General features: G+C 53.1%; 2 protein-coding genes across 6 annotated transcripts in view; one reads left to right on the forward strand and one right to left on the reverse strand.

The window, feature by feature from the left end:
• Nprl3 (NPR3 like, GATOR1 complex subunit) overlaps nucleotides 1-5,877 on the forward strand; it is a 37,440-nt gene extending 31,563 nt beyond the window's left edge. For both annotated transcript variants that reach the window (XM_055604428.1, XM_055604429.1), the window contains 5 exons: nucleotides 1,271-1,377; nucleotides 1,729-1,858; nucleotides 3,747-3,936; nucleotides 4,587-4,779; nucleotides 5,529-5,877. In XM_055604428.1, coding sequence (XP_055460403.1) covers nucleotides 1,271-1,377; nucleotides 1,729-1,858; nucleotides 3,747-3,936; nucleotides 4,587-4,779; nucleotides 5,529-5,694 — 786 coding nt within the window. In that variant the 3' untranslated portion in view covers nucleotides 5,695-5,877. The remainder of the gene's footprint in view (nucleotides 1-1,270; nucleotides 1,378-1,728; nucleotides 1,859-3,746; nucleotides 3,937-4,586; nucleotides 4,780-5,528) is intronic.
• A 124-nt stretch (nucleotides 5,878-6,001) lies between these two features.
• On the reverse strand, nucleotides 6,002-17,356 carry Mpg (N-methylpurine DNA glycosylase). Of its 4 annotated transcripts, none has more exons than XM_055604432.1 (5): nucleotides 17,093-17,356; nucleotides 12,694-12,944; nucleotides 11,465-11,662; nucleotides 9,292-9,496; nucleotides 6,002-6,945 (listed from the first exon to the last, which is right to left on the reverse strand). In XM_055604432.1, exons 2-5 carry the CDS (start codon nucleotides 12,877-12,879, stop codon nucleotides 6,524-6,526), a joined length of 1,011 nt encoding a protein of 336 aa, XP_055460407.1. In that variant the 5' UTR covers nucleotides 12,880-12,944; nucleotides 17,093-17,356; the 3' UTR covers nucleotides 6,002-6,523. The 4 variants fall into 4 exon arrangements, with proteins under 4 accessions (XP_055460407.1, XP_055460408.1, XP_055460406.1 ...); XM_055604433.1 differs by having other exon boundaries at nucleotides 12,694-13,006; nucleotides 17,227-17,354; XM_055604431.1 differs by having other exon boundaries at nucleotides 12,694-13,006; nucleotides 17,093-17,354.
• Nucleotides 17,357-17,511: the final 155 nt, after the last annotated feature.

Raw genomic sequence — 17,511 nt, forward strand, 5'->3', positions numbered from 1 at the left:
TTAGCATGAACACACACACACACACACACACACACACACACACACACTAAAAATAAAATAAGTAAGACGAGGGCCTGAAGAGATGGCTCAGTGGTTAAGAGCACTGTCTGCTCTTCTAGAAGTTCTGAGTTCAATTCCCAGCAACAACATGGTGGCTCACAACCATCTATAATGTGTTCTAATGCCCTCTTCTGGTGTGTAGGCGTACATGCAGATAGAATACTCTCTCTCTCTCTCTCTTTCTCTTTCTCTCTCTCTCTCTCTCTGGGGATTGAAGGAGAGTTGACTGCAGCAGAGGAGGTGATGTCAGTCAGAGTAGAGGATGTCTTGAGGGTACAAGCCAAGGAAGAGGCAAGGACAAATTATTTATTGGAACCCCCAAGGGAGCACAGGTTTGCTAGTACCTTCGTTCCAGCCCTGTCATGCTGATTTTGGATTTTTAGTCCCTAGAATGGCATGCTGATTGCTTAGTGGAGAATGTTTTAGGGGTGAAGGGAGGGATTGAAAATCACAGTGTCGGCAGAAATAGAACAAGTGGGCATGTCTTTGCCCAGGAGTTCATGTCCATGGCACTTGAGCGAAGAGGGACAACAGTGAGATGACTCTTTTCCTCCGTGTTTGAGCTGGGTGTTAGCTGATAGCTGCCCTCAGTAGTATAACAGGTACTCTGTCAAGGCAAGAGAACTCACCTGGCCCCAACTGCTGAAAGGATTGAGTGGAGTTTGTGATCTAGGCAGAATACCATTGTTTGGGACTCCACACACCTTAGGAAGGGCTGTAGTACTGTTTTCAGGTCTGGCCACCCCCATGAAGTTAGCGTGTACTGACGATATCCTAGGAAGGATTTCTGGTGTCTTTGTGTATATCCTGGTATCTGAGAGCTTAGGAGAGCAGGATGGCAGGATGGTCTCTGGGGAAAGCATAGTGATGAGTGTTCAGGGCTGGATACGATGAGATTCCATATTTTGATACTTTGGAGAATGGTGCTGGGGTTCTGGTAGACATGGGAACACTGCTTCTGCTGGAATCATCTAGCTCAGGTGAGCTGATCATGTTCCCCATCACTCTAGTGCCCGCGTTCATACACCTAATGCCGAGCAAAACAGTGGTACCCAGCAGCACCGGGAACTCTGAATACAGGAATGGTGATGCCCACTGACTCAGGCTGGGAGTGGTACAGTGCCGCTTCAGGTTGGAGTTCCAGAGGGCATATTCTTTAGGCAGGAAGGCCTCCAACTTTAGTTTCTCCATCTCTCCTCTGTCTCCACAGGTCTTCCAGCTCGCAGCTCACCTGGTATACTGGGGAAAGGCTGTTATCATCTATCCACTGTGTGAGAACAACGTCTATGTCCTGTCTCCCAATGCCAGTGTGTGTCTGTGAGTACCATTGGCTGTCAAAAGCTGGGGTCTGGAGCTACAAAGTGCTCAGCAGGACCCTTCAGTGGTGCCTCCAGTAGCCAGGTTCCTGAGGCTTTGAAGCCCTGAGGCCAGCTCTCACTGTATCCTGATGCTGCCAATGGCATGGTCAGGTGCAGAGCCCAGTCTGTTTTGGTGCTGCCCATGGCCTTAACCATCCCTTCCTAACTGAGATCAGATGAGTTCTGTGGCTCTTGCTACATCTTGGGAGACAGAGTCTGTCCATTGGAAGGCCTTCTGTTATCATTATGCTCACCCCGATGGTTGCTGTGAGCATGGAAACTGCACTGTGATCACTGTTGTCTGCCCCAGGTACTCCCCACTGGCCGAGCAGTTTTCCCGCCAGTTCCCGTCCCATGACCTGCCTTCCGTCCTGGCCAAGTTTTCCTTGCCTGTTTCTTTATCAGAATTCAGGAGCCCTCTGGCCCCCCCTGCACAGGAGGTGAGTCACTAGAGCCCTTATGTGGCTTACAAAGTAGACTGGGTATAACTGCTTTTCTGATGGTCCCTGACTCAAAGGCCCTTAGCATTGCTGACCTTTTTGCCTTGGTTTGAGGGGGCTTGCTGGAGAGTACTACAGGCTTCCTGTGGTCCATGGAGCCCACCATAGCACCCTCTAGTTTAGGACTGGGTTAAGTTTGCTGGAAGGGCATTAGTTTTTCCTGAGCTGACAGGATCTCCTTGTGTTGCATTCTGGGCCAGGGGCTTCTCACAGGGGCTGCAGACAGCTTTGTTTTAGCTTAGTTCCTGCATCCCTTCCTTTGGGGGCTTAGGAACCATGGGATCTTTGTGTGGAAGCCTTCGGTCTCTGGGCCTGGAGTCCGTTTCCTAAGAAGACTTATACATTATCAGGGCTAGGCCTGTGTCTTGCTTGCCTGCTTTAGGGCAGAGGCTGGCAGTTGGAGGCTGGGTGTGGGGGTGCTTCTGAGGGTGTAGGGGATGAATTTGCAGTGGCTGCACAGGTCGGTCACTTTTCACAGCCCCACGCTCAGGAGACGGTGAGATGGTGACTTGGACCCCAAGGGGCTTTGCCCCTCCCCTCTATTAAGTACTTTGAGCTCTAGGAGGGGATCTAGGGGAAGAGGACAGGTGTCTGAGACAAGCTGGGTGAGCTCCATGCTTTGTCTTCAAAAGCCAAATATTTATTAATAGGTGCTAAATACACTGGGCAAAATCAGCCCCTAAAGTTAAATACTTCCCCTTCTCAAATCATGAATGGGAATAAGACCCTGGGTTTTCAGCTCATTTACATGCTGAGTGTGCAGAGCTCTAAAGCTGTCTTTCACGGAATCCATGGTTTCCAGGAACTGCGCCAGGAGGGTGAAAGACACATTTTCCATCTGTATCCTCCCTCTTCTCCCCGAGGCGGCTCTTGGGGGAGGGTCTGGCAGTGCTCTTATCCCAGCAGAAACTTCCCAGTTGTCTGGATAACGGCTGATCTTCCAGGCCAGGCCCGAGCAGCTGCTTCAGGCTTGTCAGGGGCTGCAATAGAGCTGTTGGTTTGCCCTATCCTAGAGACAACAGTCTAGTGCTTATGGAGCTTTTATTTTTTACATTTTGTGTTATAAAATATCTTGAATTCTTTAGAATTTTAATTGGCTTTGACCATGGTTGGGTGTATAGATCTTCCTCCCCAATAACGCATCCCCCTTCATTGAGTTACCTGGGTAGCAGCTCTTCTGGGCTTCGCAAAGATGAGAGCACTAGTACTGTCCGCGTGCACCTTGCTGCTTTGTGTCTGGGCCTGAGAGGTGCTTTTCCATCAGTGTTAGGTACTACCTGGCAATAGGTTACACGGCTGTGGGCCAGTGCTCACACGGTCTAAACGTGCCTGACCAAGGACGAGAGCGCCATTGGCTGTACACAGCAACAGTAGGTCCCTTTCCTGTTTCCTTTTGGAATCACCTGTGTTCTCGGAGCAAACTTTCAGGTAGAGCCAAGGACCTAGGGCAATTGTTTCTCTGAACATTGTGTGGGCTGGCCCAGCAGTGGACTGTCTGATGGCAGCAGGTCGTAGTGGGCTGAGGTGAAGGAAGCAAGAACATACCTGGCTCTAGGGAAAGTCGGCTCAGAAAAGTGAGAGAGCCCAAGTGTGTGATGGGAGATAATGCAGATGTGCTCTGGGGGTGCTTCTGGCCCAGTTACTTCCCCGGGGTGAGCTGACCTTGTAGACTACCCCGCAGTTAAGGTTCTTCCAAACAGGAGGCCTTACTGTTTAGGTACTGGGGTTGATAGGACCATCGCCCTCTCATCTCCCAGGAGCAGGAACCTGTTCCTTTAGGTTTGAGTGAGGAAGCCAGCCCACCCACTGTTCCTCTGTTCACCCGCAGACCCAGCTCATCCAGATGGTGGTGTGGATGCTGCAGCGCCGGCTCCTCATCCAGCTGCACACTTATGTTTGCCTAATGGCCTCACCCAGTGAAGAGGAGCCCCGACTGCGAGAGGATGATGTCCCCTTCACAGCCCGAGTTGGTGGCCGCAGCCTCAGCACGCCCAATGCCTTGAGCTTTGGCTCCCCAAGTAGGATCCCCTTCCAGGACACCTGTCTGGTAACGGGGCAGGGGAGGGGAGGAGACTTTGGTGGTGCCCTCCAGGAAGCCTGAGCACTGTTGGAGTAAGAGGTGTTTTTACACAGCTGTACACTCACCCGCTGCTGTTCCTGTGGAGACCTCTTCCTCCTGCTCCCCTGTACTGCCATTGGTCTAAATGGGAGGCTCTGCCCCAAGCAATTGGCTGTAATCAGGAGCAGCCCTTGTCCACTGCAGCACAGCTGGACTTTCCCACTGCAGCCTGGGCACATTTTGTCACCACAGGGACCACAGCTGTCTGGTGTTGGGGTCCATGTGAACTCTGTCTAGTGCGTCATCCTCCATGTTAGCTGAGGTAGGACAAGGCACTCATGCCTGCCTTGGGGTATAGGGGATATGCTTTCCTCTGGCCCTTGAAGCTACTCCTACAGGGACAGCTCCTTGTGATCTAGGTTAGCCACACAACAGGCATACTACATGCTTAAGAGGTGGGGTGGCAGTGAGTTCTTGCATGAAGGCAGATGGTACAGTTGGGTACCAGGAGGAGAGTGGCAGTGACCTCAGGCTCTGGATGCTGGCAGTGCCTTTGATGTTCTCCCCATCTTGGTACACTGAAATCCACCTGGCCTATTCCAATCATAGCCAGCAGTGATGACATGACCCTTACCAGCCCCAGTATGGATAACTCCAGTGCAGAGCTGCTCCCCAGTGGAGACTCACCACTGAACAAGAGGATGACAGAGAACCTGCTGGCCAGCCTCTCAGAGCATGAGCGAGCTGCCATCCTCAGTGTGCCTGCAGCCCAGAACCCTGAGGACCTCCGCATGTTTGCCAGGTAGGGAGCAGACAACTGGGTGCACTGGTATCCTTGCAGAGCTCACAGTGAAGTGTGGGTCTCCACTTGGGATTGTTGTTTGCAGAGCTGGAATTGTCCAGGTGTGCAGGGATGCAGGCCCTGGCCAAGCACCTGGGTCTAGTGGCAGCTTACTCAGTACTTCCAGATGTCCTGTCACTGCTTGAGAGGCAGTGCTCTCAAGTTCTGACTGACTTGGCTTGGCAGGAATATATTCTGATCCTTGGCCCTGGGGGCAACTTAAGAGCCTATATCATAGCAGCTTGATGTCGGTCATGTCCACCCTGACTCAGGTGTTGTTAGGGCATGGTGTTATGGGAGAGGTCGGGTTGTCAGCATTCACTGTTTGAAGAATCACTGCAGATTGCTGGAGGACCGTTTGTAACTCTTCCATGTGCTGCTCCAGGCTTTATCTGTACCCTGACCTTTGTGCTGGACTCAACTGCTCAACTGGACTCAAGCTCCCAGGAGCAGACTGAACCCAGTGCCATGGGAGAAGGGTGCAAGTTTAGGTGACTCTGAGTTTGCACAGCCATGCTGCTTTGTGGACTCACTTCAGGCCTACCACTGCCTGTCACTGGGGAGACTGAGGGACATCAGGTCCAGGATGCTCCCCTCCTCCCCCACCCAGTTCTTCACAAGCTTGTAGGCAGTTTACAGATCCACCCACTTCTGGCTGTCCTTAGTAGCACTGGCCTTGGGCTAGGCTTATGCCATCCTATCCCCTCCAGGCTCCTCCACTACTTCCGTGGCCGCCACCATCTGGAGGAGATCATGTACAACGAGAACACACGGCGCTCCCAGCTGCTCATGCTCTTTGACAAATTCCGCAGTGTGCTGGTGGTGACCACCCATGAGGACCCCGTCATTGCTGTGTTCCAGGCCCTGCTCACATGAGCCCAGGCAGCATGCCCAGTGTGTGGACGGAAACTAGCCTCCGCTCTGCCCTCTGGGCCTTCCTGACTGGCCTAAGGAAGATAGGCAAAGCAACCCCAGCCTGGCAGAACTGGTTCTTGTTCCAGCTGCCAGTCTCCTCAGAAGCAGCTATCTGGCAACCATTGCTGGGCTTTTTTTTTTTTTTTTTTAGACAAAGTCTTACATATTCCAGATGTTAAACTTGCTATATAGCCAAGGACGACCTTGAACTACTGATCTTCCTGCCTCTATCCCCCTAGTACTATGATTACAGACATGTGCCACAATGTTACTTTAAAAATATATGTTTATTTATTTTCATTTATGGTTTTATGTGTATGTGTACCCTCAGAGGTCAGAAGAAAGCATGCCCAGGAGCAGGAGTTACAGAGGTTGCGAGGCCCTGGGTGTGCTGCTGGGAACAGACCTCTAGAACAGCAGAAAGACTTTAACCATTGCTGCCTCTCCAGCCCCACCTGTCTTATTCTTCAGTCTGGTCTTTATAGCATCTTAATATTGCTGAACTGGAGAATGTCTTCTAGGATGTATCTTTAAAGTCCAAGCGCTTTATAAACACATAGGTTGTGTCTTTCTGATCCCTTTCCCAACCTGCCCCTTATGGAGCTACGCTGGAGAGTGTCCAAAATACTTGTTTAACTCAGTCCTGCTCCTAGATGTATATGCCTGCACATTGATGGCTCTCCCTCTACGATTCCAAACATAGTGGCTATCTAGGTTTTCTGACCTGGATAAAGAACTACATGCACACAAATTCTGGCCGAAACTGGACAGTTCCCTACAAAAAGAATATTTATTCTATGTTTAAACAATTAAGCCCATCAGGGCAGGCTGTTTGTTGAGCTGATAACATCTGTTCAGCCACTCTGTCTACCACACTGACCCATGGGCTGCCCTGGACATAGAAGCGCAGGGGTTTCTGGGTCCATTCCCCTGCATAACCGATGCCTATGCGGGCTGCTGCCACCACAGTGGTGCTGCTGGGCTCAAGAGGGCCATGCTCCAGCCACACGGCCTCATCTTGGGCCAGGTCTCGCTGGTCAAAGGTCTTATCAATGGCTAGGGCCTGGCACAGCTTGGAGGGACCACTACAGAGCTCACGGTCCTTGAGGGAACGGCCGACAGTGCTTTTCCGGAGGGTGTTACGAAGCTGCCGCATGGTCTCCAGGCCCTCCAGGGGCTCTAGTGCTCTTAGCAGGACACAAGCCCCAGCCCCTGTGGGACAGACAGAGAGCTTGGAAGTAAACCTCAGACCCCTTGCCCCTGCACATACCCAGTGTTGGAGGGGTGCTGCTGTCTTCCTGCACGTGTAAACTGGTGTCCACTGCTTCCGGAACCCCTGACTCACCCTTCCCTATAACACTGACTAGGCTGCTGAGCCTTCCCCGAGTACCTGGGGAAGCCTCTACCGCAGACCACTGACGGTGAGGCTCCCACAACTGCTCTCCAGAGCCAGAAGTCAGATCAGCTACTTAGTGTGGGCAAGCCTCTGGCATCAGCATCCTCTTTCTGTAGCTTTCCATAGTCGTTTTTTTTTTTTTTTAATTAATTTTACTTTTGTGTTTCTGTGTGTATTCATAAATGTGTCTATGTGCCCTGAGAGGCCAGAGGAGAAAGTTGGATCCCCTGGAGGTGGAATTATGCAACTGTAAACTGCCTGATGTGGGATTTGAACTTGGGCCCTCTGGAAGAGCTGTGAAAGTCCTTCACCCTGGGCGACCTCTGTAGCCCACTTGGTAGTGGCTATGAGGGGTGGCATCGGAAGCCCCAGAGAGCCAGCACCTCTGGGGTGGAATGCATGTCACTCTACTAGAAGATAGCAAGTCTCAGACCCAATCCAAATACGTTATATGTCAAGAAAGCCTAGAAGGTCCAGCTCTTGGAACCCTTCTTCCCTTGCTGTACCTAGTTCATTACCAGGGACTTCATGTTACTTTAGGGAGAAGCAGGATACAGGGGCTCTGTGAGTTTAGGACATTCGATCCCTACGCTCAGTCCCCCAGAGCCTCCCATCACCCCACCTTATCCTGGTTCCCTCTCATCTTCATGCAAACACCCTTGACCTCCATGTCCTCCAAGTCTGCTACACACCTGCTTGAACTTGGCATTCTGACTGTGCTCTGGTTGGCCCTTCAACCCTCATCCTCTTCCCATGCCCTCAGCTTTCACCTGGCCATATCATAGTCACACCACACACATATCCGTGTACTCAGCCTCTACTCACATGGATGACCCGAACCAGGATCGTGTGCACCCTTGTGGGGCTTTGCCCTCAACCTGGGTGTTCCTGGGGCATTTCATTTGGGTGTGCATCCTTGCGTCTGCCTTGTCTACTATGTCCTAGGAACCTGTTTTTCCTCCCTCAGAGACTACAGCACTAACCATTTCTGGTTGTTTCCTTAGTTCAGCCACACAGCAAGGTTGGTTCTGTCCAAGAAGACTTCTGTCACTTCTCTAATTAAAAAAAAAAAAAAAAAAAAAAAAGTGTATTGGTGTTCTGTCTGTGTGTATATCTGTACCACTTGTGTGCCTGGATCTCCTAGAACTGGAGTTATGGAGTTATGTTTATGGTTGTGAACTGCCCTGTGGGGGCTGAAAGATAACCCAGGTTCTTTGCAAGAGCAGCCAGTGCTCTTAACCACTGAACTACCTCTTCACTCCCCTCTTATGACATCTTCTGATGTCTAGTCCTCCAGTGTCACTCAGAATCAGCTCTGTGGTAGGCACAGAGCCAGTCCTGTGGTCCACTCATCTCTGGCTCTCAAGTCCCCTACACTGGGCTCTCAGCCGTCTGCTATGGGTAACCACAACTTCCTGCACCACCAGTACTTGTCCAGCAAACCAATAACATTGGTCACTTTGGGGCGAGCAGGGAGGGCTCAGCTCACAGATGCTGAGAAATGCCAGTCATGTTCTTGGTTAGCAAGATGGTACTGGTTCTTTAGGCTCGGACTGCTGAGAACACAAGGCTACATGCTTGTCAGGACAGAGCTGGACCCCAGAAGAGTTGGTTTCTCACATGACCAGCATCCCTCCACTGAAGCTATCTGGTGCCAGAAGGTCCTATGTGGTTATCATAGGATTTCTAGCAACATCCCTGCTTTTACCTGCTAGATGCTAGTCAGATCCAAGTGTGTCACCAAACATTTCCTAATGTCCCCTATGGGACATGCTCCTGCCTGAGAATAACTGAGCTACATCTCATAATAAGACTTTTGGCAAGGTTCCTATACAAGCCCAGCTTATTTAAAACCAGTCTCTTGCTTTCCACTTCCGTACCCTCTGCCGCTCTGAGCCAAACCTAACCCAGAATCAAAAACACGACTGTGAACTCTGGCCACAGGATCTAACTGCCCTGCATTCATGCTGGTCCCATAGCCACAATTCTGTGCAGCCTCAATTCTGCTTCAGGCAGCCTTGCCCTGTCAAGAACAGCTCCTGAAGTCCCAGCTTGATCCCTGGCAATGGCACTTCCCTACTCAAATGCCTGTCTACTCCAGTCTTTCAGGGGGCTTGGCCAGCAGCTAGCCCATCTCTTCCCCTAAGCCCAGCACTACTAACCTTGGCTGGAGACATTCAAGCAGAAGTACATGCCATAGATGATGTACACATACAGGGTCCCAGGTTTCATGAACATGCCACGATTACGAGCGGTCTGCCGGCCACCCCTCGAGTGAGCAGCTTCATCTTCTGGCCCCAAGTATGCTTCTGTCTCCACAATGCGCCCACGAAGTTCTGTTCCATCAGCGAGTCTCCGGACAAGGACCTGCGTGCAGTGAGTCTGCTCAGACTGATGGGGGTCAACCCACCTGGACAGTCCCCACCCAGATCTCTCTGAAGTTCAGGGTGTAGCTGACACTCAGGCCTAGCCAGACCCAACTACCTGGCTCCTCCATTCTGCCTCTTCTTTTGCTTCTGCTCAGAGCCTGAATACTGCTGTTAAGGTCACCAGCCCTTCTTGACCAACTATAGTTCTTGTTTACTAAGGGTTCGGAGCACACCTCAAGATTTGTCACTGTGCAGGCTGGCCTCCAAGTCCCCTCAGTGGTGTTCTCTGCTTTCCTACATCCTCTCTCCGAATTCCCTTGAGAGCCATAAATGTTTAGTGGTCCTAAGGCTGTCCCTACACAGCTTCCTATGATATTCCTGATTCTGTGGTGTGCCTGTTAAGCCAAGGCAGCCACAATGGATCCACATACTTGAATTGTGCCCATGAGTGCTAAGTCCTTACTGAGAAACATGGCCCCCAGGTCCAGCTCATGCAATGCCTAGCCTGAACCATGATGCTAAGAATGGCCAACAGTCTTGATCCAGCCAAGTCGATAGCACCTCACAGGTTTGAAGGATTATTTGGTGAGAAGGCACTTTCTTCTCAGCCCAGGTAGAGCCATTGTTCCTCAGAGTCATTATAACAGGCAGGGTAGAGGGGAAGAGGTGGCCGATGGCTTGTCATGGAAGCCTGGAAATTATTTCAAGAACCCAGAACACTGAAGATGGGCATGGAGATTTTAGGAGGAGAAAAAGGTCAGGGAGTTTCCTTCACTGACTATACTCGAATGCTCCCATGTCTCCAAGGGGACACTGAGAACCCCTAGGAGCTCTCGAGGGAGTTCCTAGGACTTTTCTGGTGGAGGGTCCAGGAAGGCAGCGAGATCCTCAGTCCTGAGTAGGCTGCTGTCCTGGCAACTTACTGCCGTTGAGCCTTTTACTGAGCTTATGACCCACACCTGGTTTTCCTTGACTAATGGAATACACAGGCTAAAACACCCCAGCTCTCTTGTCTACTAATGTGGGCTCAAGCTGGGATGACAGGGACCCAGCTGATTATGCCCACGATGCTGAATAGAGGCGGTGTAATGATGGTGGTGTTGGACCATCCTTGGGCCCTTGGCCTGAGATGAATCTGTACCATGTTGTTTTGTCAGATGTTGACTACTGTGTTGACTACTGTGGTGCTTTTAGAAGGAGCACAGATCCTTGCAGCTTAAAACATCCCGGGAACAGAATCTCATAGGTCAGGGTCTGTTCCTGGAACTCTTAGCACCAGTTCTTCTAGCTGAGAAACTGGCTATCCTCGGCCATGTTACCGTAAAAGGAAGCTTGTTAAAGGAAAGAAGTGGGCCAGGGAACCTCCGGAGCCAGAGGGTCAGGCTTAAGCTCTAGCACCAGGAACAGCGAGTTCTCTGGATGAACTGGCTTGATGCTCCATAATGTGTTCTTTATAGACAGGCTGTACTATAGGCAACACCACGCTGGGCCTGGGGCGGACTCCACTTCCCACTCCAAACATCCCTGCCCCAGCCCAGATTCTGGACCTGCAGTGAGGAGGCCAGCCTCTTTCAAGTGATTCAGACACTGGCAGCCTAATGGTATTCCTAGCCCCAGCGATCAGGGAATAGGGGTCGTCTCTCACAGATGCTGGGGTCAATAGCCATCCATAGTCCTTTCAAACAACCTGTCCTAAGGGGATTTCAGGTAGAACAGTCCCCATCTCTCTGATGGGTAAGTCTAACAACATACACCTTGTTATTGCCAAAGCAGGACAGTGGCCAGTGGTCCTGCCGCCTCCACCGAGGGACGCCACTCTGAATATTCTTATTCTCCGAAGTGATTCTAGACAATAGCCAAACGGGGGGGCTCATGTGGACGAAGTGTCTACTTTTGTAAGCACAGAGATATGAACTGGTAGTGACAGGACTAGGGCTCCTGGAACCTGCACCTGCATTTACATTACCTGTCCCAGAAATGCACGGGCCAGGGTGACTGCTGGCTGGTCAAAAAACTCTGGTCCTAGCCGGGCAGGGTGGTCCTCTGGGCTGGAGAAGTAGGCGCTCCGTTGGAGGCCCACACTCAAAGGTGGGCTCTCTTTAGGGGTCTGCTGCTGCTCTGATTCTGCTAGTCGCTGCTTCTTCTGTCTGATCTTTCGGGAAAGCTGTAATGGGAAAAAGCAAAAGCAAGTGTCTGCTTGCCTGCCTCTGTTTCTTTATCTGCAAAGTGGGGTGCCCATTGTGTGAGTCATTCCAAGGCATAAACAGAACCCTACAGCTAATACAGCCTCAGGGGACCTTGAGACACAGTGTAGGTAATGATAGGCTGTTAGTGGTGGCAGGGTGGGTGGGCATTCTGTGCCCACACCTGCTGCACAAAGGAGAAACGGGTCAGGGGCATTAGGAGGAGAAGGTACATGCTGGAATATTCTGATTCCCACCCAGCACACCATCTCCAAGGAAGCTTTTTGGTTTTTTATTCCTAATCCTGACCAGACATTAAAATACAGCCAGAACCTGGGCAGGGTTTAGCAGAGAAACATGCGGAGTTTGTCCCGGCACTGCTCAAAAGACAGGGCTCAAGACCCCCTCAGTGTTGACATACCAAGTGGGTGCGCATGGGGATGGCCACCTGCCTGGTCCCATTCTAAGTGCTCAGGGCATAATCCTGCTGCCCCCAACTGTCCTTCAACCGCTTGGGTATTAGAATAACTAGGAACTGGGACAAGAAGTCTATAGGCCTTAGTCTACCAACAGGCGGATAAACAAAGCAGGGAAATCTGACTACATCCTTCAACTGTTGTGGTAACAACAGAAGGGGACAAAACTAGGCAGTATACCTGGGGCCAGGGCCAAGCTCTGCCTTCAGTCCAGGCTGGCCTTCAGCTATGGCCACGGCTCCGTGGTTGGTAGGTAAAGAGTTTATTTATTTATTTAAACTGGGTCCCATGTAGGCTACACTGGCCTTGAACTCCTTATCCTCCTGCTTCCATCCATTTCCCAAGTATTGGAAACACAGGCGTGCGCCACCACGCCCGGGTAAGAACCATTATTTTTATCTGTTGTGCTGACGTCCAGGTTGGACCGAGGCTGCCAGGCTGCCGGGAATGGATGCTGACGTGACCGTCTCTGCAGCCCGACCCACTGTGCCAGCTCGCCGTGGGCTCAGACTCCGCGACGCTGCGCCCCCTCTCACCGGCACTGGCATCTGGCCGGCCTCACGATATCCGGTCACTCGGGATCCTGCTCTGGCATTCCCTGGGCGGCGGGCTCGTCCAGGAAACGGAGGCCGGTCGGTGTCAGGGGCCAGGGTCACGGACACCGGTTTTGGGGCCCCTCTGCCCAGGCGCGCACTCAGCCCAGTTCCTCGGCGCGCGCGCATCTAGCCGCCGCCAGGACACGCCGAGTCACCGGAAGCGCGGGGAGGGCGGGGACTGGAACTTGCACCTGCGCAGAAGGCATGCAGATGGAGGGTGGGCCGAATCTGCAGAAGAGGCGGAGCGAGGAGCCTAGGGGAAGAGTGGGGCGGAGCGAGTGTAGGATCCTTCACTTTCACCACTCGGGCTGGAACCCAGCTTCTCCAGGTCCGGTTCTGTCCCATTGGCTCGACTGTCATCAGCCCATACTCCCTGAACCTGGACTGAATTTTCGAGGATCCCTGGCCGGAAGACCTTGCCTTGGAACAGGCTGGGCCACAGATGGTGCGATAGGTGTTGTGGAGAACAAACATGAGGCCTTGACACCTCAGAGCTTGATCCTGGAACTCTCATTCCCTAATTTTATCCCTGGATGGCGGAACTGACAGGAAGTGGAATCCTGCCCCATCTAGAGGCCCCAGCTCTGGGTCATTACAGCTGATAGGAGGAAGGAAAGGGAATTCTGCCTCGGCAGTGAATCCTCACTTAACATCCAACCCCCTGATGCCTTCAATTGCTGCAAAGAGAGCTCACCACCTAAGCTGGGCCAACTTGGAGGGCAGGACCAGGGCTGCAGGGACCCGAGAATACCCGTCTCTAATGATTACTTCTCTGGCACCTAGGCCTGCTACCCACTCTATCTGTAACCCCTCAAATGAGGTTGTGCGCCGGTGGAGAGAACTTGAGCCTCCAATGGGAAGTGACTGGCCCCAAGGAAGGGATGGGCAAGAGAAGGGAGGTCTTGGGACAGGGCAAGCTGCTCCCCTCCCCCACTTCAGCTCAGTGGCAGCCCCCACACCCAGTAGAGCCATCCTCACCCTCTTCTACCATTCTAGGAGTGATCTGGGTCAGAAGGGTTTCTTGGCAGACACAATCCTCCCTTCCTAGTTCACACTGCCTTGTCACACACCCTTGAGGGCTTGTCAGAGCTGTCTTTGATTTCTTCCACCCTGGCATGGAAGAGCAACTAAGTGTGGGAAGGAAAATGTTACAGGACAGGGGAAGAGGCCATATGTTTGTGACCCTTAGACGAACAAGGCACTTAGCCCAAGGCTAGGCTATCTGTCCAGACTCTGGTCCTCAACTGCTTCTCCCCTGGCCAGCTCAGGGACTGAACTCAGGCCCAAGCTGGGGCTCAGCCATCCCCTCTCATGGGCCTCAACTAGGACTTCCTGGGGAGGGAGGGACAGCCTCTCTGCCTGCCTGCTGCCTGCTGGAAGTCATCCAGCTGTTTGGGGCACTCTGTGGAGTTTCCGGGGGTGTGGTGGCGGCAATATGTTGTAAATTTGAACTAATGAGGTTGGCCTGGATGTGGCTCCCACCCCCTTCCTCCTTATCCCTGAAGCCAAGCCATTCCTTCCAAACAATGACTCTCCCTTCCTGTGGGAATAATGCCCCTTTCCAATCTAGGAGGAAAACCGAGATCCTAGTTGGGCTCTTGTCCCTTGATAAGGGCATTCTGAAGACTAATAGAAAGCTGCCTAATCCCCACCTTTGGGTGAATGACCAGCTCCTCCTGTTTGGTGGGCAGCCTGGCTTCTGCCCCAGGCCAAGATGGGGGTGGTGGCCAGCATCCTATTCTCCAGATGTTCTGGCCTGAGTGTGGGATTGTGCAATGTCTGCCCCCTCCTCCCCACTTCCTGGTTTGTGGTATGAAGCTCCCACTACAGGCTGGAAGTGTTGGGTTGGGCTTTCCTACTGTGTTTTTGCCAGCAGGCTGGCCAGGAATAAGAGAATGTCCAAGAGGAAGGAGCCCGGATCTCTTCTGTTCCCAGAGTATCTTTCAGCTGGTTGGTGGCAAGAATGCCACTGGAAGGGGTCAGAGACGGGGTCGGCAATGGTTTGAGCTGCTCTGATTCCCCACAGGTTGTGGGAAGGTTGGAGCTGGCGTGGGCTCCCAGTCCTTGCTAGCTTTATGGGTATAGACACTAGGCTTCAGTTTCACTGGCTCAGGGGCCCAACCACCCACACTGGGTCACCCTCCTGTCTACCACGGATAAAGCAGGAGCTGGTTTGAAGCCAGCTGGCTCCTGGCTTGGAAACTAGCACCCAAAAGCAGCTTCTCAGCAGAGCGGCTGCTGCCGCCCTGGCAGACCTCAGTGGCTCTCTGTATTTGGGTGAACCCTTGAGGGTCAGCCTTTTTTTTTGGGGGGGGCAGGGAGGGCAGCCATTAGGCATACCGAGGGGAAGTATGCCGTTGATAGGCTCTTGGCCCAGGAGCTTATGGACCATGGGGAGGGGGTTGTTTCAGGGCGCTGGGTCCATCCCTACATCTTCTTTCCGTGTGGGGCCTGGAAGCTAAGCTGAAGGAGATGGCCTGTTGAGAGTCCTCTTACTGTGCAGAGATCCTAGCCACCCAGGCGCCTACATAGGACCTGGGGGTGGTAAAGAAGTCTGTCCATCCCGACACCTGTTCCCCAGCTCTCAGAGTGGTAAAGAATTGCAGCTGACTTCCGTCCTGCATAGTCAATGAAAGTCGGAGAGAAGCCGGGGTTGGGATTCTGTGTAAAAGGTGCTTCTACCCAAAGCATAAGTCAATAGGGCAGGGGGGAGGTGCCAGGACTGTAGACACTGGACATGCCTGACGCATGTCCGCACTCCTCTGCTGGCACTGTCCTGATGCCCTCACTCAGGAGGTCGGGGGTGGAGCTGTGTCTGGAGAATCATGAACCCCTATGCTGAGACAGGCATTTGTCTGCAGGCATCATGCTCTCGGGGAAACAACGCTTGTGTGTGTGGATGGAGATGGCAGGGTCTGTGAGAGGGGCTGGGGCAGGCTCCCCTGGGGTGTGGGAACTGCAAGGCCTCTGGAGCACTGAATCCTGGGAAGCTGTCTTTCTGTCACTGGATGCAGGCAGCCTTCTCTGAGGAACTCCTGCACTGAAAACAAGTCCGGGGCTGGGGAGAGGGCTCAGTGGTTACGAGTGTATGCTGCCTTTGCAGAGGACTGGAGCTGAGTCTCAGCACCCACACTGGGCAGCTCACAACTGTCTGCAACTACAGTTCCAGGGAGACCTGACACCCTTTTGGCATTTGTGGGCATCTGTAACCACACACAGAGAGATATAAATAAACAGAATAATTCTTTTTGTTAAAAAAAAAAAAGAGTCAGGTGGAGTGGTGCACACCTGTAATGCCAGCATTTAGGGAGCCTCTGGGAGGGAGAGGCAGGTGGATCAATGTGAGGCCAGCCTGGTCTACAAAGTGGGTTCAGGACAGCCAGGGCTACGTAAGAAACCCTGTCAAAAACAAACAAACAAACAAACAAACAAACAAACAAACAAACACAACAAAAAAACCAGACACACACACACAAAAAAAAAAACCAAACCCAAACCAAAACAAAAATCAAACCAAAACCAAAACAAACAAAAAAAGCTGACTGACTCCTGAGTGTGCCCTTACTGTGGAGCCTCCAGCAGAGCTTCTGCAGCTGGGAACAGATTTTAAGGTCTCCACATAGGTCTAGGTGACCTGCAGCGTCCACGGGAGGAAGAGGGACCGACAGACACCAGATGCCCAGCTGTGGCCCGGTCCTGATTTTCCAGAAAGAACTCCCCCCCACCCCCCATCAGCCAGCTCGGTCTGGGCATCCAGACCCTGTTTATCCCTAGGATGGGTCAAGAATGCTAGGTATGGAGACTGTCCCATCTCTGGCCTGGCATGTGCGGGCTGCAGGAGCCCAGAACATCTGCACTCGACAGCCTCCTTCTCCCTCACCCAGCAGCCTCAGCTGAGAACAAAGGAGCATTTTGTGTCCCGCTCGCAGAGGGACGAACTGCACCGGAGGGGATGGGTGAGCACACGGGGGCTGAGGGAAGAGTGGACGTGCAGGCAAGGGGACGTCCGCGCGGAGTGCTGCTGTCACTGCGCAATGGCTTAAGGGCGGGGGGGGGGGGCAGGTGCAGCCTGACCCTTGTACCTGCTGGGAAAGAGGTAGGGGAAGGGGCAATTGCTGAGCGAGTTCCTGGGCCACAGTGTTATCAGTGTATGGGTGTTAGTGTGCACGTGTGTAAATGTGTCAGGGTGCCAGCCCATGCAAGCGCATCTGAACAGGTGTGCGCACATGTCTGTGCAAACGGGACGTGTGTGGGGGCTTGAATGCACGAGTATTTACTAGGAAGGACTGGGAGTGCGTGCATGAGGGAGGGGAGGGCTCCGAGAGCCCCAGCGACTTACCAGTGCGTGCCTTCCGAAGGGGCGTTCCTTCAATCAGGCCTTTCGGTCCCTCCCACTCCACTCTCTTGCTCCGGAGCTCCCCTCCCTCGCTTCCCAAGCACAGTTAGGGGCAGGACGAGGGGGACAAGGCCAACCTGAGAGTCAGGAAAAGGCGAGCCCAGGCACCGACGCCGCTCCCCGCGGTCCCTGCTGAGCCCTACTCCCGGCTACAGGTGTCTCTACGGGACTCCAGGCAGAGCGCAGCCGGCGGTCTTCCCGGAGGAGGTGCCCGGGGCCGGCAGCGGGCGGCGCGCATTCCTCAGCCCTGAGTCAGGCGGCCGCCCCTCGGCCGGGCCCGCCCCCGGCGCGCACGCCCCTCGGCCCGTGGCATTCCCAGGCGGACGGGCCGGGCCGGCGCGCGGGCGGCGCGGGCAGGGACC

The sequence above is a fragment of the Psammomys obesus genome, unplaced genomic scaffold (assembly GCF_907164565.1).
Source record: "Psammomys obesus unplaced genomic scaffold, mPsaObe1.curated_primary_1811, whole genome shotgun sequence".
NCBI classification, from domain to species: Eukaryota; Metazoa; Chordata; class Mammalia; order Rodentia; family Muridae; genus Psammomys; species Psammomys obesus.